General features: G+C 39.7%; 2 protein-coding genes and 1 long non-coding RNA gene across 5 annotated transcripts; 2 read left to right on the forward strand and 1 right to left on the reverse strand.

The window, feature by feature from the left end:
• Positions 1–1,267: 1,267 nt before the first annotated feature.
• LOC148379457 (sodium- and chloride-dependent betaine transporter-like) lies at positions 1,268–15,938 on the reverse strand. Its single transcript, XM_088366648.1, has 16 exons — positions 15,878–15,938; positions 15,468–15,669; positions 14,494–14,628; positions 13,504–13,644; positions 13,271–13,388; positions 12,209–12,262; positions 11,678–11,807; positions 10,690–10,824; positions 5,096–5,199; positions 4,905–5,029; positions 4,639–4,751; positions 4,428–4,565; positions 3,836–3,938; positions 3,679–3,779; positions 3,464–3,610; positions 1,268–2,650 (listed from the first exon to the last, which is right to left on the reverse strand). The coding sequence occupies exons 2-16, from the start codon at positions 15,655–15,657 to the stop codon at positions 2,498–2,500; spliced, it is 1,887 nt and encodes a 628-aa protein (XP_088222774.1). The 5' UTR covers positions 15,658–15,669; positions 15,878–15,938; the 3' UTR covers positions 1,268–2,497.
• On the forward strand, positions 4,472–6,541 carry LOC148379458 (uncharacterized). The gene is made up of 3 exons (XR_015855346.1): positions 4,472–4,777; positions 4,859–5,048; positions 6,326–6,541. It is a non-coding gene; the product is annotated as an uncharacterized LOC148379458 (long non-coding RNA).
• Positions 15,939–17,287: 1,349 nt separating the features above from the next.
• Positions 17,288–25,804, forward strand: LOC148379459 (protein mono-ADP-ribosyltransferase PARP11-like). 3 transcript variants are annotated; one of them, XM_088366655.1, is made up of 8 exons: positions 17,288–17,640; positions 20,407–20,527; positions 20,597–20,672; positions 20,731–20,803; positions 21,047–21,174; positions 24,760–24,911; positions 24,975–25,082; positions 25,204–25,804. In XM_088366655.1, the coding sequence occupies exons 1-8, from the start codon at positions 17,524–17,526 to the stop codon at positions 25,275–25,277; spliced, it is 849 nt and encodes a 282-aa protein (XP_088222781.1). In that variant the 5' UTR covers positions 17,288–17,523; the 3' UTR covers positions 25,278–25,804. The 3 variants fall into 3 exon arrangements, with proteins under 3 accessions (XP_088222781.1, XP_088222780.1, XP_088222782.1); XM_088366654.1 differs by having other exon boundaries at positions 17,289–17,640; positions 24,975–25,804; XM_088366656.1 differs by lacking the exon at positions 17,288–17,640 and adding an exon at positions 18,165–19,655 and having other exon boundaries at positions 24,975–25,804.
• The last annotated feature ends 39 nt before the right edge of the window (positions 25,805–25,843 follow it).

The following is a 25,843-nucleotide window of genomic DNA, read 5'->3' on the forward strand; positions in this document are numbered from 1 at the left end:
AATTGTTCCTTCTGGTGCTTGACTTGGCCACATGAGGGCAGTAAAATACGTATAAAATCAAAGTCTGAGAAGACGGTCATCGTTGTGGTAATGGTAGTTATTTGCAGAGGATAAAGAATATATCCCTTCGAGTCAGGGTGTCACAAAAAAAATATGTCGGCCTATTTTGTTGCCAAGCTATCCAACTTGGTCCACTTTATGTGTTTTGCCACTGTTTGTGTTCGAGTATGTTTCTTAAAGACGAGTAAGTTGGGTCGCTTCTATCTCAAGGCGCCTCTGTATTTGTATTAATGGCTGCCATTTATTCTCCATGTCAGGGAAGAGGCCAGGAAGTCTGACAACGAGAAACAGTTGCCCCACGGTGCCAAATGTTCCTCGGCTGAACGGTGCCACTTGTCAACTGGATGAAAATAAGTTTGTAATTCATGACATCACAAGACGGCAATCGTCACTTTGACTTTCATTTATGTTCTCGGCGGCAGCGCCTCCAGAACGTAATCACCCCCGATTATCTTTGCGAGCGACACTCGGGGGGATCAAAATTAAGCCTCATCGATCGGCAGCCTAGTAAACACACTGATGGAAACCAGCTCTGACAGCCGCAATCCCGGCAGCCATTTTGGTGCGAGATGACAATGATATAGAGGGAGCCTCATTAAGTGCTTTCAATGGGATCTCATCTTGTCATTTGAAAAAGTCATCCACACGTCAGTGCGCTGGTACATTGTGAGAGGGCTCATTTGTCTTCTGTTATGGAAATTAAAGCTCAAGTATGCTTCATGTTTTTGTAAATTGAGAAATGCTGGGAAAAAAAGTATAATAAAAAATAAATAAATAAACCAAAAATGAAAAGCCCCATGATTAGTTACAGTACGTGGCAAATTTGCTGTCATTGTGATTGGAGTTAATCAATTGCTTGCAAATTATTTATCACTTGAAAAATTACCTCAAAAAACCTAAAAGTTATCTTTATTTTTAGCCTTGCGGGAATAAATGCTATTTAACGAATGTGTTATCATCTCTAGAAAAAGAAATATCGGGATGCGTGGCTATCACATATACAGGAAGTGGAAATATTGAGCTGGTTATAATCAGTAACTCTTCAAATTTCCCCTGTTCTCATTTCTTCTACCTGCTGCGCTATCATTCTCTCCAATCTATGTGTTTATGCCAAGTCCCTAATTAATAAGCCCGAATGCCGCAGAGATACCGTTGCTACGGAAACCCCATCAAAGCGAGCCGTGACTAAACAGACGCGCTGAGCGGCAACATGATAATCACGTTATTTATTGGAATAATCAAAAAGTTCATACAGTTGACCACCCAATACAAACACATGTATGCGTAATGCAAGCCAGCATTTGTACAAGCACACACAATGAGGATTAATTGTCTTCCCTCAAATTGTGGGGCAACCAAACAAACAGAATCATCTGTTCATCGAATGCCGCTTCACATCACACACACATGACCGACTTTGGCCGTACACACACATGCATACACACCCACATTCAATACAAAAGAATGTGGTCAGATGTGTTATGTTACATGTTATATACAGTTAACGTATGTAATACAGAATATGGACATGACAGAAGTGCTGAAAGTTATATGTTGGAAGCATTATATATATGTTTATAATACATATATAAAAGACAGCGTAATAAATTGGTGTCTACATGAGATTAAAAAAAACCTAAATACTCATATACCTCATGGGGTAATTATTTAGCGCCATGCTAACATTTAAAAAATTTCTTTAGAAAATATCCTTCATTATTGAAACAAAAAAACTCTGACCAACAATGAAAAGAATGATTTGGCACAATTTTGGTGCCATGGAACTGAGTAGAAGTGAATTGAGGAGCTTCATCCAAACAAAAGTAGTGCTTTGCCACCATGGACGAGAGAGGTACCTTGAGTGACGCTTGTTTCTCAAAAACACAATAAGTCATCATTTCCCATTGAAATGAATGGAAATTAAATCAATCTGCTATAGCCTCCCACAAAATAACACCCAGGTGATTTTTTTTAACTTTTTTTTTTTCTTCAGAAAAAATAACTATTGTATAACAGTATTGTAGTTAACAAACAGTCATAATATTTGCCCACCACATAATGATTAAATGTGGAAAATATGAGCACAAAACACAACTGTAAGTATTAACAATAAGTATCTAATTTGGTCCACCCTCGTTCTTCTTCTGTGAGTCTAATTGGCTTTTGGCAAACCATCGTCATGGTGGATTACCGCCATAATGTCCAATGAAACTAATGTGGTTTGATAGTGGCTCGATTTTAGGACATTTGCCGCCTCCATAGTTTAGTGGTGGGGGTCTAGTTTCTTGCTGAATTTCGCGAGTCCCTATCAAAATGGTGGCTATAATATGTTCATGATTCAGGATATGATAATGATGTAAGATAAGAAATAGGTCAATTAATAGGTCCCTGAATACCCGCTTGAATTGTAAACACACAAGATGATGTCAGCCGGCCTTTAAACACCGGTAACGTCCGACTTCTTAATGCCTTCTCTCGGCAGCCTGGCTCGGGCAGGCCCCTGGACGACGAGGCCGCACAAGGTCAGGGCGGGATTGTGAGGTCGGGCCTGGCGCAAATCGTCAGATGACGTCGTCATGTTCTGGGGAGTCTGATTGGGTGGATAAGAGTTTACGAGAGAAGATGAGAACATGTAGGGATTTTTTTGTTTGTTTGTTTGTTCTGTACAGTACAGTGATCCCTCGTTACTTCGCGTTTCGTTTATCGCGGCTTTACTACATCGCAGATTTTTTTTCCAAATTAAAAAAACATTTAAAAGTCAAAATAAAACTTCTAAATTGAGGAAGCGTGTCTAACCTTTAGGACAATGTAGTATTGCTCCAAATGTTCGTTTACATTCCTTTAGAAGTCCGTTTTCGCGTGTTAGCCTGATCGCGAATTAGCATCTTTCCGCTAACTCGTTAGCCTGCCCAGTACTTCTTGTTGGTGACCGTACTTCGCGGATTTCACCTCTCGCGGGTGGTTTTTGGAACCAATTATCCGCGATAAACGAGGGATTACTGTATACCTATCTTTCAATAGTGGGAACCTGTTTTGGCGAGTTTGACTAGCCTAGTCCTAAAAATACGATTAATAAAGTTTTCTTTGTTTTAAAAGAAAATTATTAGTTAGTCTTTAACATGCATTATTTACAGAATTTGTAATGTGCGGTACAGTTTAATTAAATCATAGATTAAGTAGAGCTGGCAAAATTAATCGATAAGTAATATGCTTACGCCCCCAGGTGTTTGGCCATCTATAATTGACTTTTGTGTATTTTTTTTATTTTCATAGGTATTTCTGTCCCACATCTCCCACAGTCCCCTATAGGGAACATATTCTAAATGTTCATTTGAAAAAAAAAATTGGGTGTCTCCAAGTAAAAAATCTTAGTTTTGCTTGTACTGTAATGGCGAGCACTCACCTTGCCCAACGAGACAAAAATGAACACCGGTATGCAGATGAGCGGCAGGAGGATGAGCAGTGACCCAATGGCCAAGCCCCAGCTGCCCAGCTGGTAGTCATACACCATCAGCGAGTGCGTCTGGACCAGGTCGTACAGCATGGTGACCTGAAATTCAGTGTCAGTCAGTTAATGTGTCACCAACAGCAGGAAGTGACCAAGGAAAACGGCCTCACCAAGCAGAGCAGCGGCGTGACGAACAACCAGCAGTACTTGAGCACAGGAAACGGACGGTACCCGATCATGTCCTCAATGTTGTCCAAGAAACGATCAGCGCCTGTTAGTGAGAATCATTAAATACAAATCACTCAGTATTCGTTATAAACTACCTACCATACACCCAGCCAATGACGATGCTCTCAAAGATGGCGATGATAAGCAGGCTGGTGCCGCTCGACCCGAAGCTGTCAATTATGTGGAAGAGCATGATTCCTCCCTTGAAAAAAATTGAAAGGAAATATGAAAAAGAAGAATGCAAATGTGATTGTATCTTTAAAAATATACAAATATGAATTCCTTCCTAAAAATGCTTTATAGAAAAAATCTTTACACCCCTGTTCAAATGCCCCTTTTTGTGATATAAAAACGAGACCCATATGAATAATTTCAAAACTTTTTTCACCCCAACAAAATTAATAAGTAAGGAATGTGGGGGGAAAAAAAACAACTGCAACAATGTGATGTCTGCATAAGTGTGCACACCCTCAGAGCTAACCAGTAATGGGAAGTAATGCAAATATTAATATAATATGGCAATATAACTCGCTGTTAAACCCATATGAATCATAATAATGTATAAACATAATAATCACAATAAATAGTGCATTTTATAAAGTAATGTCTGGCAAAAATAATTTCATTTTACAATTTTAGTGTTAGCTTTTCTTTCTTTCACCACCAGGTGGCTTCCCCACTTGCTGTGTACCTCTGTGACGAGGGGCAGGCCCAGCAGGAAGCAGACCACCACAATCACCAGAACCAGGATCTCCCGAGCGTAGGGTCTCCTCATATGTTTTGGGAACAGGTCGCTAATGGTCGTTGCTAAACTCTCCACGCACACAAACTGTGAAGAAAAACAGCTGAGTTTTATGTTTATTTTTAAGAAGAAGATGGAGTGTGTGAGATGCATGACATGCCTGTGTGTCCAGACCCAGGAGAAGCATCATAAAGAAGAAGACCACGGTCCAAAAAGTGGAGCCGGGTAGCATTGAGAGTGCTCTAGGGTAGGCAATGAAGGCCAACGTTGGACCTGGAGAAAGCACGGAGCCAGTCAACGTGAGTAACAACATCAAATATGTTTTTATCCTTCGTAGATTTGAAATTTTTTTGGACTTTGACACCATTCTTGCACGACAGGTTAGTAATTATTCAAATTCAAACTTGGACCCAGAATCAAACCCACCGCTATGAATGATGTCCTCCAAGGCCACATCCAAGTTAAAAGCCATGAAGCCCAGCATGGAGAACACCACAAAGCCGGCAAAGATACTGGTGACGCTGTTCAGAAGGCACAGCGCCAAGCAGTCCCTGTTGTGGGCGCACACAGGTCAGTAATCTCACAACATGAGGTGGCTACTTACAGTTCATTTGTACCTGTAGCAATTGTTGTTGTACTTGTTGTAGCTTCCTAGGGAAGTCAGGACTCCTTGGCTGACGGCGTAGGAGAAAAACACCTGAGTCCCCGCGTCCAGCCAAATCTAGACCAGGAGATATCTTAAATCAGCGGTGTCAAACTTATTTTTGACGCGGGCCGTATTGTCGTCATAGTCTCCTTTGGGCTGTGATGACTGTCAACCCAAATAAGTGTATGAACGCCTCATATTATGTATATATAGTGTAAGGTACAAAACAAACTCTTTTTCAAATCAAGAGTATTTAAAACTGCTCAAATATTTTTAAAAAAAGATGATTTTTAAAAGTGAAGACAATTTTAGTAATGACATGAAATTGATGCACAATTTGTCTTTGCGGGCCACATAAAAGGATATAGTGGACCGTATCTGGCCCCTGGGCCTTGGGTTTGACACCAATGCCTTAAATAAATAATACAGTGGATCTCTTCGAATAACTGATAGTGAGTAGGCCAACCCACAAAATGGCCGCATGTCATTGATGTGTATTTTGTATTATTTTTTTTTATTTTCTAGTGAAAGTTCCCAGAGCAGCCGCATGCCAGCACCTCCTGTTCGAGCCCCTCCCTGACAACACAAGGTTGCCTTTAGCGACGGGCACCAATAAAACAGATGCAATTTATACGCTGACACATGCCGGCTTCGCTCGCACAGAGGAAGCAGTTATGTCCGGCCTGTTTTCTTTTTCTTCTCAAGTCATCCTCCCTGGCGCCCGCTGATTCACTCCGGACAAAGGAAACGCATTCATAAGTAGGGAAACACCATCCAGCCCAGATGTTTGATTCTCACAAGCAAAGAAAAAAACAAAACTATTAAGAAACCACATTGCATCACATCCCTAATCGAAGAAGCGCTAATTCCAAAGCTCTGTATAATGTCATCTTTGATGACTTAACAAGAAACTAGAAGGCATAATCCCAATGGGGTGATAACCTATGACTCCCTGACGCTTGCTGTCAAGACAGCAAGACTCCACTTTAAATCTAGCAACACATGTTCCTATTGTGCTCAAGCATTTCAACCATCCAGCACGCGGTATTCCCCCTGTGGGATCAGACATGCGTCTTCGTATTGACGACGTCCACGCTTGTGCACTTTCGTACCCGTAAAACCCGGAGGGGGGTATTCTGCTTAAAGGCGCTTGACAAATCCCAGATCACTTTCTCTTTCTCTGTTTGTTTTTCTTGTTTAGGAGGAAAGCTTGGGAGCGGAAACGAGGCAAGAGGAAGAAGGAGTACATCATGCACTGGATGCTTTAAGGGGGCCCCTTTCCTCATGTGGGGCTTTAAGTAAAAGACGTGGATCTCTATAAATGCGTTACGGTTGATGCACTGAAAGGTAAAACTGACATAGTCATGGTAAATTATAATCTACGAAATATTTTTTTTGAAAAAGGCTGATATGCACATATACATATTTTAAATTCTAATAATTACAAATATAAAATTAGAATAGATACATTAGTAATATGCTATATATTCTTAATTATAATATTTTTTAAATTATTTCATTAGAATTATTTAGTTTTTAATTATACAAAATATTACATCAGTATTCTATTTTTGATTCGAGTTATAAAAATTCTGAAAATGAAATATCCACTGTAATAATTTGTTGGAAAATCTTTAAAATTATGTGATTTAAAAAAAAAATAATATATGAGCAGTTGATCAGAATCACATAAGACTTAAAAACACATAAAAGCAACAAAAGAGTACATTTGTGAATACTAAAAAGTATTTTCTTATATCGAAATAGGAATCTTGTTTTGATTATACCGTTTTGGCCCGAATATAAGACGATGTATTTTGCATTGAAATAAGACTGAAAAAGTGGAGGTCGTCTTATATTCGGGGCCTAGACATTATACCGATTTTCACTTTGCGCAGCGGTAAATTAAAGGTTGCTGGTATCGACTGAGTATTTTGCTGCGATCGTGTGCGTCTTTGACATAAAGTGAGTATATATGTACATTTCATTGTTACTACTGTCCACTGTTGTGCCGTTTGTCCGATCGCGGTTTGCTTCGTGTGCGCGCCGTTTGATTGACAGCACCGGCGCGCTCCTCTAAGTTTGCCTCGCATCGTACGAGTAGCCGTTACGCAACTGCACGGCGCCTAACGGTCGCCAGCAAATGTATTTTGTTGTCTCGATGACTTATGTTTGGTGTGTTGCAGAGAGTATGTCATTTATGGTTATTTAGTATAGCGGAACCGTTACGCGCAGTTAGTTATGTAATGTGTGCGGGCTGCTCGTGTTGTGTGACGTCAGAAGTTGAGCGTTAACGTTCTGTCTGTTGCAGAAACACACGGACACACCCCACAAACCACACACACCCTTCCCACGCTTCACACAATACATTTTTGCCTGTTTGCCTGTATGCCGCTATGAGCCACTGTGCCTGTTACTTTTTTGCCAATAATTCAGTAAAGCAATCAAAACTGAACCACGTCTTCCCTCCTGTGTTCTGACTGACACCCGGGGGCGAAAAGAGCATAACCGTCCGAGCCAACCTCAGTGCAGTCTTCAGGCTCCCCAACAATAGCGGTAGCAGTTTGCATTACTTTATTGCAATGTTTTTCCTTATTAAGATTTGTTTCAAGACGACAGTTAGTTAGACTTCACTTTGATGGTTAATGCAGTTATTGCAATTTTGTTGTTTTATCACAGTAGATTGGTTTATTTACATTTCAAAAACCAGAAGCCATTCACTTCACTGGTTCTTTTATATCAAACAAATTATTTTAGGTGCATTACCAGACATGTTTCGGCAGGTTCTGATAAAGACGCGTCACAACCACATCGGTGACACTCTGGTGAAGGCAGAAGAACCCGCCGAAACATGTCAGGTAATGCACCTAAAATAATTTGTTTGATATAAAAGAACCAGTGAAGTGATTAAAAAGGAAAAACAAGATGAACTTAGTACAGCCAGAAGCCTGTCATTTACAAATGTGATTGCACTTTAATTTACATATTTAAATGTTCAGATATTAAGATGTGATAGACAGTTTTTGCATGATTTGAATGAGGCAATATAACATGCTTTTTCTCTCGAATATATTGTTATAATCATTTGTTTCAGGTGTAATTATTTTCTGTATAAAAATTAAATTTGGTGTTCAAAAAGTCTTTTTTCAAACTTGAGTCTTGAAAAAGAGGGGGTCGTCTTATATTCGGGGTCGTCTTATATTCGGGCCAATACGGTAATAGCTACTAAATACATAAACTAAACAATTTATCATGAGTTCTATCATAAAAATTTCATTCAATTTCATTTTGGAAAACAGTAAAATCCATGGAAAATAAATTGACACCTCCCCTATTTCCCAGTGCTATGACTTTTGGTGACACTGTTGTTACCAATAAATTTCTTATGGCCTCTCTTTTAAATCAACATTTTGTTAATTCAGCTATTAACCTCCCAATCATATCCCCTACCGCTGCCATTTTACATTCATCTATGTGTTCTAGCCCAGTGAGGTTTTCCTTTAGACCCATCCTGACCTCAGAGGTTTTTGAGGAACTCTCTAAGCTGGACACTAATAAGTCGGCAGGTTGGACCCAAGGTTTTTAAAAATTGCTGCTCCCATTGTTGCTGCCCCCCATCTCACGGCTTTTTAATATGTCCCTGGAGTTGTCTGTCTTTCCTCCAGACTGGAAATTTGCATTGATTACTCCACTCTTTAGAGGAGCTTCTGGCTCTGACCCCAACTGTTATAGACCGATTTCCATCCTGCCCGGCTTGGCTAAGATCTTAGAAAAACTGGTCCACAAACAGCTCAGTCTTTTTTTGGCCTCAAATAACATCCTGTCCGAACTGCAGTCTGGGTTCCGGTCTGGCTATGGATGCACGACAGCTACTTTGAAGGTCCTAGACGGTATCATTACTTCCCTGGATTCCAAGCAGATTTGTGTTGCTGCCTTCAGTGACCTGACTAAAGCCTTTGACTCCATCATCCATTCCATCCTCCTGCAGAGGCTCTCTATTATTGCCCTGTCATCACAAGCATGTGATTGGTTTGCCAGCTACCTACTAAATAATCGACTCCAGAAAATTAAATTGGAAAATATTCTTTCTGACCCTCTCACCATCTCCAAAGGGGTTCCTCAAGGTTCGATCCTAGGCCCATTGCTGTTCTCCATTTACATTAATGATGTAGTCAAGTATGTCGGCAGATCCACCTTTATGCTGATGATACTATCCCATACTCTGAAGGTCCTTCTCTCCATTCTGCAGCATCCTCATTACAACTTAGCTTCACCTCCGTTGAACAATATTTCCATAATCTCCATCTCCTTCTCAACACTAAGAAAACCAAATGCATATTTTTTAACCGGTCTCGTGCTTCCAACAATACCCCTAAAATGTTTTGTGCAGATGGCACTGAACTCGAGTTTGTAAATTGTTACAAATATCTAGGTTTATGGTTGGACTCGTCCCTCTCCTTCACTACCCACATAAAACACCTACAGTCAAAAGTCAAATCTCGTCTTAGCTTCCTCTATCGCAATAAGGCCTCCTTCACCCGTGCAGCTAGACACTCTCTTGTCAAAATGACCATCCTGGCCATTTTTGATTATGGCGACACCATCTATAGGATGGCATCCCACTCCACTCTCAATAAGCTGGACCCTCTTCACCACTCCGCTATCCGCTTCGCCACAGGTGCGCATTTCTCCACTCACCACTGTGATTTGTATAAATTAACTGATTGGACATCGCTCCACACCCGACTTCACCATTGGTTTCATGTCATTTACAAATCCATACTTGGGATGTCCCTATCTCTCCTCCCTCCTGCACCGCCATCATTGTTCCCTCAACCTAAGGTCCAGTAATCTTATTAAATTCACCATACTCAAAGTACGTACAGTTTTCGGTCGAAACTCCTTCCATTTCTCTGCAGCTTATGACTGGAATACTATGCAAAATACCCTTAAATTCACTGTCATTACATCATTTACAGTTTTTAAACAAAAATTGCAACAAGTTTTAACCGACTCTTGCAGCTGTTAGTTTAAATATGTTGTTATATTGTATAGTTTTATTGTTACTGGTTGTTGTTCTTTATTTTTGATTGTGTCTTTATATAACCTTGTTTTATGTATTTATTTATTTTTTAGCACTCCATCCCCCACCCCCCTCAAAGTGTCATTGTTCTTTGAGTCAGGCCGCAGTTGTAAATAAGAACTTGTTCTTAATTGTTTGCCTGGGTAAATAAAGGTTAAATAAAAAAATTAAAATAAATAAATAAATAAATACAAATACAATTACGCTATTCCACATCTATTTTTGTTCATAATAAAAAAATTATTTGATCCTAAAACAATTCTAATACACGTGCAAGTACACAGAGGCCTGAAAGACTTGAAGCTACAAAAAAAATAGCATTCGAAACGCTGCAAACGATTAAGCGCGCACAACTGCATTTTATGCTTTTGTTGCCATGAGTCACAACCATGTGAACAACTCCAGTGCATTTAAAAACTGTCATTCTAGATTATTCTATCTCCTATTATTCCATACATTTCAGATTTTCATGTTCTTCTTACTTCAGGGTTGCGCATCTTGCTGATGTCTGGCAAGAGGTAGTATTTCAGGCCTTCTCCAGCACCGGGCAGTGAGACTCCTCGGATGAAGAGGATGATGAGCAACAGGTATGGGAAGGTCGCCGTGAAGTACACCACCTGCAAAATAGATAATATATAATAAATATTTCAGCATTACATAGAAAAATGCCATTATTGTATATTTGTGGACTAGTGGAGAAAGCAGAGCAAATTTTAGGGATTTATGATAAAGCAGTGGGATTTATCTGGTTAATTTTGGGAAGTCGCCACCTACTGGACTGGAGTGGAAAAGCAAAATATTTTGGTTTTCTTTTATATTTCTACGTAAATACAGATATTTTAACCTAACAACTAAAGCTGTGAGGAACATTGTAAAAATGCAAAAACAAAAAAATGTTTGGGGCATTTAATGTCATACATGTGTTTGGTACACATGGTTCAAATTTGTTAGCGTTTGGTTCCTCTTTGAAATCTACACTCAAAATAGACTCTTCTTGGCAGACTTCCACTTTGGGAATAATTTATCGAGCCCTTTTTGTGGGTCTACTGAAGACAGGCAAACTTATAGTAAGTACCAAGTTGAAAAATTCCAAGTGAAATTGGTTTTGAGGGATGAACTTTTAGCTACCATAACAAGTCACCAAGAATCTTGGAAAGGACTCTTAAAATATCCACTGCAAACCAAAATGACAAACTTTTTAGGAATAGCTTCTTGAGATTTTTGGTGGGTCTACTCATGATCGACATACCTACCAAACTTCAAGATGCTCAGTGAAGCTGGGTTTTGGGGGCTGTTTTTCTTTTTTTCAAGTGACCAAGATCCTTTGAAATGACCCTTAAAATGGCCACTTCAAACCAAAATGGCAAACTTCCTTTTAGGTATGAATTCTTGAGTTTTATGGGGGGTCTACTCGTAATAGACATACCCACAAAATGTCATGTTCCTAAGTGACAAATATTGCAAACGCACCTTTCCCATGGATTTAATCCCCTTCCAAATACAGAAGTAGCATATGGCCCAGGCCAGCAGCAGGCAAAGCGCCAGGTCCCAATGCACCTTGCCGAGGGACATAAACTCGGACATCCTCAACACGCGATTGCTGCGCAGGAAGAGTGAGAGAAAAAAACGCGCCCTTCAATCAGTCAACCAATCAATAGAACATTCCGTACAATGCGATAAACAGAGCCGGCTGCAGAACATGCCGACAAAATGAGCAAGACATGTGCGGCACAGGATTGAGACTGTAAAAAAACATGCACATGTTTTCAGTACTTTGCCCCGAACAGCTGGATCATATCAAAATATTTAAAAGTGAGGCTAGTTGTGCAACTTTCATCCATGTTTACATTAAATGCTGTGTCATGAGTGACCACATGTGGCATACATGCATTCCAACACCAAAAGCCGATTATGTTTGCCGGGTCTTTTTAAAGAAATAGTGTCTTTGTCCGTATGTGTGTGAAAGTATGCATTGGTGTAAGTGTTTTTTTTTTTTCTCACGTCCAGAATTCCTCCTCAGCGGACTTCAGCATCAGGAAGGATTCATTCAGGGATCTGCGGAGGTGTAGCAAAGCACACAATGAGCAAGTCAAGGACGGCTAAGATTCAACAATTACTACAAATGTGCAGAGGTGGACGAGCGTGATGTTTCCGCAGCGGGATGTTTTGTGGATTGTTCTCATGCATTCCAAGTGGATGATGCAGTGATAAAGAGTAGTGAGGTTCAGGGTCATATAGTTTAGGATTTTTCATTAGAGGTAGATTTTATGTTGTTTTTACTTTTTTTTTTTTTTTACTCAGTTTTGATATAGGGATTGTTTTAAGTTCTTTGTTTTTGCTTTTATTAGTTTTTGTTTTATTTTATTGATTGAATTAATTGACAAAGATGTTTGCTGGAATTCTAGTTTTATTAACATAAAATGTAGTTTTATTGACTTTTTTCTCTTTTTTTCATTAGTTTTTGTGAACTATAATAACCTTGGTGGTGTTAATTTTCTAAACTTAAATTCTATGAAACTATTGTATTGATCAAAATATAATTTTATAAAATGCAATTTTTTGGAGTTAATTTGTATTTTTTTCATTCTAGCCGAACGTGACTCAGTAACAAGTAGTCATCTAAAAAAATACTTGAGTTAGATTTTCTTTAAAAAAAAAAAACCTACTCAAGTACTTTAATGTTCTTTTTTTTTATTAGAACATTAATGTCAAAAGTTCAAAAATATCAACTAGGAATGTGCAAATTCAATATCATGTTACCTAAAACAATATTGAATTACATCTTATAAAATTATGTAAATTAAACTAAGACTAAATCGGCCGCAAAGGTCGCACTGCATATTAAATTTATTTTCTTTATTTTACTTTATATTACTGTTCTTTTTTTTTGGATCAGGTTTCGGTTCATGTTTCTTCCTCCCGCCAGTAAAAAGGTATGTTCTTTGGTGCTGTTTCAAATAAGAATAGTGTGGCCATCTTTTTTTGCTTATGTTGGAATTTTCCCAGCAGAAGACAATGAACTCGGTGAACGGGCCAAGCTGGAGGCGGGTAAGAACAACTCACAAGTCAGTGGTGTTTTCAAAGTAGTCGTAGGTGCTGATGTTGGTGAGGAAGGACCAGTTGGCATTTGGGTGGAACAGATGCGGGTTGGCGTAGGCGCTTAAGCGATCGTGACAGTTTTCTGCAAAACATGACTAAAGATAAAGGGCATCTTCGAGGAAGATTTAGGGAGGTGTTCTGTGGGAGAGCACCGGTCGGACTTAATGGAAACCAGATGCTCCTCGCCGCTCGCTCACCGGTGTTCCACCAGTTATCACATGTGGACCAGGGTAGCTGACGTTGGAAGGAGTTGAAGAGGTAGAAGAGGACCCAGGCCAGCACCACGATGTAGTAGATGTTGGCGTAGATGACGATGATGAGCGAGGCGACCCCCACGCCTGTCGTCATGCATGTTTATTAAAACATGTAAAATTATTGCAATTTTAACATTAATAATTTCACCCAAAAATTGTGAAAATCTTAAAATACATTTTGATGCATTAAAAATAGCTTATAAATGGTTAGGTAATGAGCAATGTTGTTAATTTTGAGAAATGTAGTGCCCTCTAGTGGCATATGACAGTATTACTGAATTGAGTGCAAATAAAATTTACATTGAATTGAAGGTGGACGACAATGAAACTGGAGAATTAAATTTTTTATGTGCAATACATTATACCTTAAGTATATTTTATTTCCACTGCCTTTATTTAATCCCAATGTAATGTTTGAATTTGCGTACTTCAATAGTGGCTTAAAATATTAAATACTGGGACACTTTATTGGATTAAAACATGCATACATATTGTTGGTATATTTAGCCAAGTATTTTTTTTTTAGGTGACACTTGATATAAAAAGTTTGTGAACCACCGATTTTGAATAACCGTGATAGTAACCACACAATTAAGTCCTTCACTACCATTGACGGCTATATACGTACGTCATATTAACTGGGTCGCCAGTGACTTAGATAAGCATGATACATGTCCTGAAAAAGGGGCAGTCACTCCGGGTTGACCCCCTCCCCGACTCCCCCAAGGCAAATGACGAAACCCAAGAAGCAAAAGTACAGTACAATAACCAATACATTTGCATTAGTCACGATCATTTCTTGTGAACAAACAACCTTTGAATCGAGCTGTTTGTCACAAGGTCCACAAATATTTACCACTACAGCTGCGCGTCTTTATTATTCAACAAATCCTAGCCTTGTTTGACCATTATTCATTTTTATTTTTAACTCACCCTGAAACATCGGGCAAATCTTTCTCCAGGCAGTGACGGTGCTTTGGCTGGTGTACTGACCCAGCGCCGTCTCCAGAAAAAAAATGGGGATCCCGCCAAAGGCCAGGAACAGGAAATATGGGATGAGGAAGACTCCTGTAAGGAGAAAGGTTTGTAAAATATTATTAAATTTTTCCTTCAACTTGCAAGTAAAAAAAATGCATGGTAGTAATAAAATCTCACTTCACAACAAGCATTAGGCAAATATTCTTATTTATTCTTTTATTACTGAATAATCTAATATTTATGAATATGAATAATCTCATAATATTTAGAAAGTAATATTTCTCTATTACTGCATCTTATTAAAGAATTTTAACTGTCTCCATTTATACCTATGTCTGAATTGTACTGCCCCCGCGTGGCCAAGTTGCATCACGGAAGGAGCAGCACAATGTCCATAGAATTGCAGCAGATAGGTGTTTGTATACCTTCTGCATGTGGGAAAGGAGAGTCACAGTGATTTCACAGATGTTTGCAAATGTGTTATTTTGATTTAACGCAAAAGATAATCAGTCTACTTTCATAAAATGACAAAAATCTGAGGCTGGAATCGGAGGATTTGGATCATTTTAAATCAAATGGTTATTTAATAATCGATTTGATATCGATTGATCGATTAATTTTGACACCTCAAGCACGTGCCACTTCATTTGGCCCCGCCTTTTAATGGCACATGCATATTCACAGATAATTTCTCTATATTTTATGCACAATGTGACTAAAAGGTTTTAACACATTTTTATTTAAACTATGTGTGGGAAAAAGTTTTATATGATCTCTGTAATGCTGTAATTCACCCATATGTTGAAGAGATTTTTTTTTTTGAATCAAACTACAATTGTGTTGGGCCAACATCTTGAAACCATTTTGGAGAACAATCAAGATCAGCATTCCCCAACTCCCACACTTTCTCACAGTCACACAACACTTACCTCCACCATGCTTGTAACATAAATAAGGGAATCGCCACACGTTTCCCAGGCCGACGATCTCTCCAGTCATGGAGAGCAAAAACTCCCATTTATTGGCCCACTTGCCCCTGGCCGGACCCCCCTCATTGGCGTCCACTTTGTTTGGATCAGACTGTCTAGTGGGATTGCCTCCGGTTGTTTCTTCAGTCATGATGTCGCAAGTCTATTGCATGCACAGAATAAACATTATAAAGCTGTTCATAAACTTTGCACTCACAATATTCTGTCATTTTATCTCATCTGCAAAAATAATATTGTTTTTTTGATTCAATCCTATTGCTGCTCAATTAAAAAACAATTACCAGCCTTTAAATGCAATTAACTGTTAATGAAAGTAAACATAGTGTCTAGAAATGAGACAAGCAACTCACCAGTGGATTTTGCAGTGAACCCTGGTTGGAAAACTCCACAAATGAAGAAGTAGAGTTGAGGAGTGGGGGAAAGTCTTCTCAAATGGGGTGTGTCCTTGGAGGATGCGCATAACGTAGGGGTGTGTGTGTATGTCTGTGAGTCTATGTGTGTTTGTAAGTGGCCAAATCTTGTAGCAAAACCATTTACAAGTGCGTATTTCATTTAACAGATATGTAAACAGAATCCGTGACCACAGTCATAAATGTGCAACACAAATCTACAAATGCGTGACTGAAATCACAAACGTGCAACGAGAATCCACAAATGCGGAATGATAATCCTCAATTGCATAACTGAAGTCACAAATGTGTGGTGTAAATTTCAAAGTGTGCACATTGATTTGTCAAAGTCAAAGTCAGCTTTATTGTCAATTTCTCCACATGCCAAAGACACACAAAGAAACCGAAATTTCGTTCCCCCCTATCCCACGGTGACAAGACATGGCCCACAACAGACAAACAAGTAAACAAGTACAACAACAGCGTGCTGAATAAATAATGAATAAATAACACAACAAATAAATAAATAAGTATGTATGCGTAAGCTCAAATAAATGGACTTTTGTTTGGCTGTAGTGTCACATGGGACTTTTACAACAGTCGTGCCGAACAGTCACAAATGCGTGAAGTGAGATTATGCGTATACGTGTCTCGAGACTTGTGTGTGGTCCATGTTCAGATCACCAGGGGGCGCTAATATTCGCATATTTGCAATTTGACTGCAGTCTTGTTCACCTGGCCATCGACTGGATTTCTTTTTATTTGGTGTTTCTTCAAAGACAAGAAACATGGATTTAATGGAACTTCTATCGACCCATTGGCAAGCACCATTTATTTAAATATTAAAAGAAAAATCTAATTTGAATATGTTATTAGTAGATTATTGAATTCAAACACACACACGCACAACTCTTTTCTATCAATCACAGGTTGTTGTTTTTTTTTAGCATAAAATCGTTCTGATGCTAAGCCATTGCTGTGCAAGGAAAAATCAATAGTTAGTCTCTCTTGCCACCTGGTGGTTTAGAGGTGTAAGACCTCACAATACAATTTTCCTATTTCTCCTGCTTATTTTAAATGGTTTTGCTACATTATTGGCCCCACGGGGCCCCGTAGTTGTTGTATTACATGAATGTGTTCAATGTGCAGCATGAAGAGATGATACGGGGAATACAATGATTAGATGTATTACTTTACAACAGTAAATAATAGCAAATTATCATTCTCACTTAGGTTTATTGGATACCTAGAAAAACAAAATCAGGTCAAAATTAGGGTTTGGTATAAGCGTGGCGCGTTACTTATACCCTGCAGTTCAAAGTCAGGGCGAAATATTTAAGTTTGAGACGTGATTGGCGCGTGACTGTGTGACGTATTTTGCTTTCTCATTCTAACCAGGACATGAGAATGAACCCGGAAAACGGCAGCGGGCGACTGGAATTCTGACGCCGTGAGGGTCACGACATTCCACTCCCAAGATGCCTCACCCCGATTGAAACCACTGTGATTAAATCAAATCACCTCCCCCCCCCCCCACACCCCCACCCCCCTGCCTGCGCCGAGTGGTCGTCGATGTGTTTTGGCATCCATTGTTTGAAACTAGCGCAATGTTAGCCACCAGAACGGCCGAGGATGAGTCCCTGGAGGTGGAGGAGATGGACACCCTGGAGCCAAACTGGTGCTGGTTCTACCTGGCCGAGTGTGGGGTGTGGCACATGTTTGAGGTACTGTACTGGATGACACACGTGAGATTGTTTTTTTTTTTCCAGCACTATGATTATACAGGGACATACGGGTACTGTGTGACGTAGGCTCCATATGAGAAAACATTGCTGATAACAGATCATGAAACACAACCGAACATGTGTCGATACCACCCCCGATATTGATTCAGTTCAGTTCAGTTTATTTAGAGGAAAGGTCGACATGTAACATCAAAGTTTCATGGCCAGGCCTGACTCAGTTCAAGAACTGTTTTACAGCAGGTTCCTATAGCATTACATACATTTCAATACAATATATATATATATATATATATATATATATATATATATATATATATATATATATATATATATATACACACACACACACACACACACACACACACACACACACACACACACACACACACACACACATATATATATATATAGATATATAGATATATATATATATACACACATTATTGTTTATGGATGCAAGTTTGGTTTGTTATTAAAAAATATGTGTATAGCCGTTTAAATTGCATAATAGAGGTGGCTGATCTGATTTGAAGGGGTATCTTATTCCAGATCAAAATAGATGTGCAGATAAATGAGTTCAGACCAAAATTGTTTTGGTATGCTAGGGTTCGGATGAGGTCCTGTGTAACTGAACGGGTGATGCGGGCCTGTCTTTCATTACGGCCTGGGATGAGTGAATTAACTATAGAGAGAATTTGTGTGTAGTTGATAGAAAAGTTTTATTGCCATGAGAATTGTGTAATTCTGGAAGGTTAGTGCATTGGAGCGTGCAAGTGACGTGCAATGATGGGTCCAGAGTGATAGGGCGAAATGTATGTATTTTGCCATGTATTTTGTATGCTCTATTGTATAGTCTGGCTATGGGATCCAGAGTTTCTTTTGTGGTGAGAGACCAAATGGGAAGACAGTATGATATGCTGGACAGTATGATAGAATGTAGATAAGTATTTGAGACATTATGGGTGAGATATGGCCTGATCTTGTTATAGACATACATTTTCTGTTTGAGTTTATTAGTGAGAGTGTTATCATGTTTTTTGTAGGTGAGGTGGGAGTCTAAGTGGACTCCAAGATATTTATATGTGTTTGTGACTACTAGAGTTTGATCAGATAGAGTAACGGGGACAGTTATGGAGATGTGTTTCTTAAGGGAGTGGAAATACATTATTTCAATTTTTTTTTTTATTGATCGTCAGTTGGTTTACTTTTAGCCAGTCATGTAGGAGCTGGAGATCAGAAGTAAGTTTGGAGTTTATGGTTGCGATGTTCGAATCTGAGGTGAAAATAACTGTGTCGTCAGCATATAGTATGATTTGGGTTTGTTTGCATATGTTAGGCATGTCAATGATGTACATAATGAATAATAATGGCCCTAGTATGCTGCCCTGGGGAACACCAGTGGGAGATGGTAATGGAGTAGATGTGGCCTGACCAATATTAACAACCTGGATTCTATCTGAGAGGTATGAAGAGAGCATAGTTAGCACTGAGGGGGAGAGATGAAAGGAAGCTAGTTTGTAATGGAGTATTTGGTGATTAACTGTGTCAAAGGCTTTACGGAAATCTACAAAGACTGCTCCTGTGATGTGGCCTTTACTAAGAGAAGTGCGTATATATTCTGTGAGTAGTAGCTCTGCAGATAGTGTAGAACGAGCTGACCGGAAGCCAAATTGTGAGTTGTTGAGAAGGTTGTTTGTTTCAAGATGTTCTATAAGTTGTTTTGACAGGATTTTTTCTAAAAGTTTTGATATAGGTGGGAGGGTAGTTGGAGTGGGTGGAGACGGAGGATCAAAGTGTTTTGTCAGTTCTTTGGTAGAGGTGATGAAGTGATTATTAAATGCATTTGCAATCTGTTCCTGATCAGTAGTGAGTGTATTTTGTAAAGATATTTGTATGTTGTTGTTTGTATTTTCATGAGTTTGCCCAGTGATGGATTTTAGTGTCTGCCAGAGGATTTTGGGGTTCGTGGCGGCCTGAGTGATTTGCTTCTGGAAGTAAGTGGTTTTAGCCTTACTTATCTCTAAGGTGCATTTATTTCTAAGATGTGTGAGAGCTGTTTTATTTTCAATAGTTTTTATTGACCTATACAATTTCAGTGCAGTGGTTTTCTGTGCAATTAGATTGAGAATATCTGAGTTTATCCATGGTAATTTATTCTGTCGTAGACTGAGTTTTCTCGTAGTAGTGTGTTTTTTCCGTATGGCTTCTATACGATTCTGGAAATCTGCTAAGATTTGTTCTGGGTCGGCGAATGCTAGTTGATTGCTCCAATCAATATTCTTTATTTCTGTTTCATACTGTGGTAGCTTAGATCTTGGTATATTTGAAATAGTGCAATTTGAGCGAAATTGACTTGACACTTTAGTTTTCTGCAAATCTTTGACAATATTTTGTTGAACACCGGTTCAGGGAGATTTTTTTAAATGCGTTCTAAATTCTAGTTCATATTTTTAAGAATTTTTTTCATTAAATTAGTCAAATAACAAAAATAATTTTGCACATTTGAAGAAATAACGGCAATCAAGGGAGATTTTTAGTCATTGTTGTAGTTTCTGAAGCTTCCGGTGATATTTTTGTCCATTTAATTTCACTGTACTGCACCTCTTTCACTGTATCGATGTTGGGAAAAGTGTAACTGTTTATGCCACATAAACCTATTTTGTTTTTGTCACAAATAGCCCCCATCCTGGGTCATGGGATCATCAAAAATGGAAAGTAAGACTAATGTGACACATCTCACGGCAGATCGACCCGAGCGCTGCTTGCTCCGTGACCAGCGCCCAGATTGAGCAGTGCTACAACCGGAACCAGCGCGGCGTCATGGAGTTTTACACGGCCAAGTACACATACCGACTGGACTTCTCAGGTGTGAAATTGACAAGAAGTTTGCGCGGCTGTCGCTCATGTTTGTTTGTTTGTTTGTTATAATTACCAGTCATGCGACAGGTCAACTTGACGACTGGGAAGCAGCGGCCAATCAAGCGCTCCCTCCATTCCGCAACCGGCTTCAGGTGGGCATCATGCACTGACGTCATCTAGTCTTGTGTCTGACCTTGACTTCACCTTTAGGTTTATTTGCGACAACCTGGCCTTGCCCGTGCCGTGTCACTGGGAGAGGATCAACACGGACGAGCCCTATCAGGTACAATAAAGTGGTAATATAACATTAACAACACCAAAACGATAAGTTACAATATGATAACAATATCAAAATAATCTTGGAATACATATTCATATCTAGCTATACCTCAAATAGAATAGAATAAAAATAATAAAATAGTTCCTTTACTCAGTTCACTAAAAACAATACACCGAAAACCCTACATCCCATAATTACCAATATTAAAACCTTCCCTGTTTTTTTATTTCCCTTTTTCTGTGATAGCTAGTCCAGTTGGGCCGAGACACCTACGAGTTTAAAGAAGTTGCCCGGCTGTACGAAAGGACCATGGATCGACCAATTAAATCCATCCAGAGGATTCAGAACTTGGATTTGTGGGAATTCTTTTGCAGGTTGGTGGACTCTCAGGGGGGATTCTGCCTCAAAAGTGGTGTCAAAACACATGAATCATACCACTTTATGATTATGGGTACCAGTGACGTGCGGTGAGGTTCAGGGTTGGTGAGGCACTGACTCAGAGTCAGATTTACAAACGTACTGTATGACGCTAATGCACTGACTCACAAGTCAGATTTACAAGCATACATGGTTGTTATCCCATTCTTGATTAAATTTAATAACATTTTAAACACACCACTGTACATTTAAACACACCACTGCAGTATTCTTACCTTTACTTGTAAATTAAGTATTTTTTAGAGTACCAATCCTTTTGAAACGAACGTGTTGTAGTCCGTCCCGGGAGGCCTGTAGTTTGAATTAATCCTTACAAATCTGGCGTTGGTCTTCCCTTACTTATGATTTCCTGCTTTGACTAAAAGTCAAGTTTTGAAAATTTTCTTATCTTCGAGATTATATCCTCCATTTTCAGGAAAAATAAAGCCAAATAGCAACGCGTTTGCACTGAATGTTGTTGGCTGTTTTTCTTTTCTTTTTTTTCTTCTTAATTTACTCTCGCATTTACTCGTGTCGTGAACTATTAGCTGCAGGCTCACTACCGCCCCATCTTTGAGGCAAAAGTACTGGCTGCCTCAAGGCTCGTATTTTCCCGCTGACTGCAAGCACACCACTCACACACTCAGTACAGTGTGTGAGTGGTGCACACTCTCACACACACGCCCTGAGAGGCACTACCTGTCACTGCCTCAGCCTCCATGATTCTCGTCTCCCGTTGTTATTTGAACAAGAAATACAGCTATTTTGACTATGAAAATGATCCAAATGTATAGGAAACACACCAAAATTGCATTAAAAGCATAGACCACAGGACAGATATTATATTGTGTTTTATTATATTGTTCATTTTTTAACAACTTATGGTGACAGCTGAGGAAACCATGTTGAGTCCTTTACCGCCCCTGGTGGCAAGGTGAGGCACTGCCTCACCTGCCTCCTATGAGTGCACGTGCCTGATGGGTACCCCTACGTTAACATATGTGACTATACTGCGAAGCTGTTACAGGTTTTATATTTTAGCTTAAAGCAGAAATAACTAAAAGTACATTGGATCTATAGTTGCGTGTAACTACCGTATTTGCCGGTGTATTAGTCGACCTTTCTCAATCCAAAATCGACGGAAAAAAATCGACCTCGACTCATACACCGAGTCATAAAATTTAACTTAGTATTCATCGCTTCAAATTTGACGGTAACCAAGGCCGTTTCTCATGCATCTCATTGTGCGTGGGTGTGCGTCCGTCAGGCTCATCAAACAACGAGAAACTGAATCATTATAAAGCGTTCGTCGCATTAACACGCATCCTCAGCAACAATTTCAAATATTCTCACCTCAATAACGGACATCGAAAGCCAGGCAGCGACGATAACTGCTAGGGGGAAGTACTGGGTATTGAGCGAATGTGCGAGTCATCGCGCGTCACGCAACGAAAATAACTACCGGTACGTAAACATTCAATCGCCATGTCTAAACGAATGAAATACTCTGCAAAGTTCAAACTGCAAGTTGTAAACTTTGCCGAAGAAACTAACATCGAAAGCCAGGCAGCGACGATGACTGCTAGGGGGAAGTACTGGGTATTGAGCGAATGTGCGCGTCATCGCCTAAACTCCGACAACGTCCGCGCGTCACGCAACGTCAATAACTACCGAAACGTAAACATTCGATCACCATGTCTAAACGAATGAAATACTCTGCGAAGTTCAAACTGCAAGTTGTAAACTTTGCCGAAGAAACTAACAACTGTGCTGCCTCAAGAAAGTTTGGCGTAAATGAGAAACTGGTACGAGACTGGAAACGCAATGCAACACAGCTAGCAGCGATGCCAAGAAACAAATGTGCTAATAGAGGAAAAAGCTGCCAGTGGCTAGCACTTGAACAAGAACTTGTATGCTGGGTCGAGGAGCAACGAAAGTGTGGGTTCATCGTCACAAGAAATATGATTCGTCTGCGAGCTTTGGCTTCTGCTAAATAAAACAAGATTGCCGATTTCAAAGGAACTATAAGTTAAAGAGAAATGACCTTGTGCTACGACAAAGAACTAAACTTTCTCAGAAACTGCCTGAAGATTTGGAGGAAAAGATAACTCTCTTTCAATCCTTTGTAATCAAGATGAGAAAAAAAGAACAATATGACTTATCGCAAATTGGAAATATGGACGAAACACCGGTATGGTTTGATATGCCTACATCGAAAACTGTATCTGCTAAAGGTGAAAAAACTGTTCTCGTGAGAAAAACAGGTCACGAAAAGTCTAGATTCACTGTGGTTCTTTCCTGCTTAGCTGACGGTACCAAGCTGAAGCCGATGGTCGTTTTTAAGAGAAAAACTCGACCGAAAGGACAGTTCCCTTCTGGTGTAATAATTCACAATCATCCAAAAGGATGGATGGATGAGGAGGGAATCAAGATCTGGATAGAAAAAGTATGGAACTGTCGACCTGGAGGAATGTTAAAGAAGAAAAGTCTTCTCGTATGGGATTCTTTCAAAGCCCATACAGTGGACTTCGTCAAAAGAAAACTTAAATGCAACAACACTGATGTCGCCGTTATTCCTGGTGGACTAACAAGTGTTGTGCAGCCACTTGATGTTTTTTTGAACAAGCCGTTCAAAGACAGATTGAGAGGAAATTGGAGTAATTGGATGGTAGAAGGTGAGAAGCAGTTTACTAAAGGGGGAGTCATGAAAGCACCATCGTTAGAAACAATAACAGGATGGATTAAACAGTCGTGGGATGATGTGTCGCTGTCTACTGTGGAACGCTCCTTCAAGAAATGCTGCATTTCCAACGCTCTCGATGGGACAGAAGACGACCTTATCTGGGAAGAGGAGGAGGAAACTGAGGATAGAGAAGACCAAGAAGATGCCCTTTATGACGACAAACTAAACGAAAACGAATGGAACGAGCTTTTCGGAAATAGCGACGATGAAGACGAATTTTGAACTCTATGTACCGGCAATCACTTTATAATTATAATTTGTTGTTTCTTAACTAAAAATAAACCAGTTTCTAAGAGTGTTCATTGTTGTTAGTCTCTCTCGGCGCGTAATATCAGAGGGTCATGAAGTAAATAATATTTAAAATGGCGTATCGATCGCTCGCTACAAACTCGCGAATTTGAACACATTTCGTCAATAAATTTCGCATATTTCTGATTGAATTTTGAAGTTTAATATAATGCAACAATTGAGCTCGACTTATACAAAGGATATATCGTAAAATCGTAAATTTCCGTCGAATTTTAGGGGGTCGACTTATACACCGAGTCGACTTATACACCGGCAAATACGATATGTGCAAATTTGGATAGGTCTCATGTCAAGATTTGGCACCCTCTGCTGTCTAAATTTGGAATTACATCGAGGCAAATTTGATCATACCCTAGTGGCGAAATTTGGGATTACAATAACACCAATTTACCTGGCCCACACACATATATATATATATATATATATATGATATTTATTATTTATATTTATACAATCAAATTTGTATGTGTTTGTTGTCCCCTTTCCAAAGGAAGAAAATGCAGCTGAGAAAACTGAAGCGCACTTTTGATATTGAGGAACGAAGGCTTTTCCACGGCACGGGATGCAGCAACATCCAGGCCATATGCATGTTTAATTTTGATTGGCGGCTCACGGGAAGCAACGGCGACGTATATGGCAAAGGTGCAAAAGCATCCATGCGTGGCTTTATGATTTCCGACTAAAGTGCCTTTTCCTCCTTTTCAGGTAGCTACTTCGCCCGGGATGCCAAGTACTCCAGTAAGTTCTGCTACAACACCAGCAAGCACAACAGCAACCTGCACCGGCACGGGCTGTCGCCGCCCATCTTCGCTGGTGAGCCGTCGTACAAGAGCATGTTCCTGGCGCGAGTGCTGGTGGGCGAGTACACGCTGGGCAAACCGCTCTACTGCCGCCCGCCCTCCAAGGACACCAGCCTCACCAATTTCTTCGACAGTTGCGTGGACGACATGGTCAACCCAAAAATCCACGTCATCTTCGACAGCAATCAGATCTACCCGGAATACCTGATCGAGTTCTATTGAGATTGTCCGCTCTGCCAATCCGAGACGAGCGCTTCAAGAGATGTCAAGGCGATCCTGTGCCTAAGAGCATGAATTTTAAAGTGCCTTCGATGAGGACGATGACAACTCTGCAAGGATGTTTTTTCCACTGCACGTCCAAATGGGATATTGAGCAAATGAGCTGGAAATGCTAACGGCAATAAAACTTGACTCATAAGTCTTACTGGCTCTATTGTGCAGATGTATCTGCATTGAGCAGCCTGCTCATGGGCTCCATTTGCATATAATGTCATGAGTAATTACAACACGGAATGTCGCTTTGATATGTGGGCATCTCAAATCATCTTGTTAAGATGTCACATCTCTTTGTGCGTGTGTACGGTATAGTGTAGGTTCTCGTGAGACGAACAAGTGACGGATTTCACCACAAGGTGGTGGAATAGTGTAAGTATGGTTTCAGAGAAACAGTCAATTTGTGTTAAGTCTGTAATTTGTACATAGTGTGACTAATAAATGTGGGCTTTTTGCATACAACCCGTCAGTGAAGTTGATTAAATTGAATTTAACTTATTT

The sequence above is a fragment of the Syngnathus floridae genome, chromosome 22 (assembly GCF_059516105.1).
Source record: "Syngnathus floridae isolate MCC-2025c chromosome 22, RoL_Sflo_1.0, whole genome shotgun sequence".
In the NCBI taxonomy this organism is placed as follows: Eukaryota; Metazoa; Chordata; class Actinopteri; order Syngnathiformes; family Syngnathidae; genus Syngnathus; species Syngnathus floridae.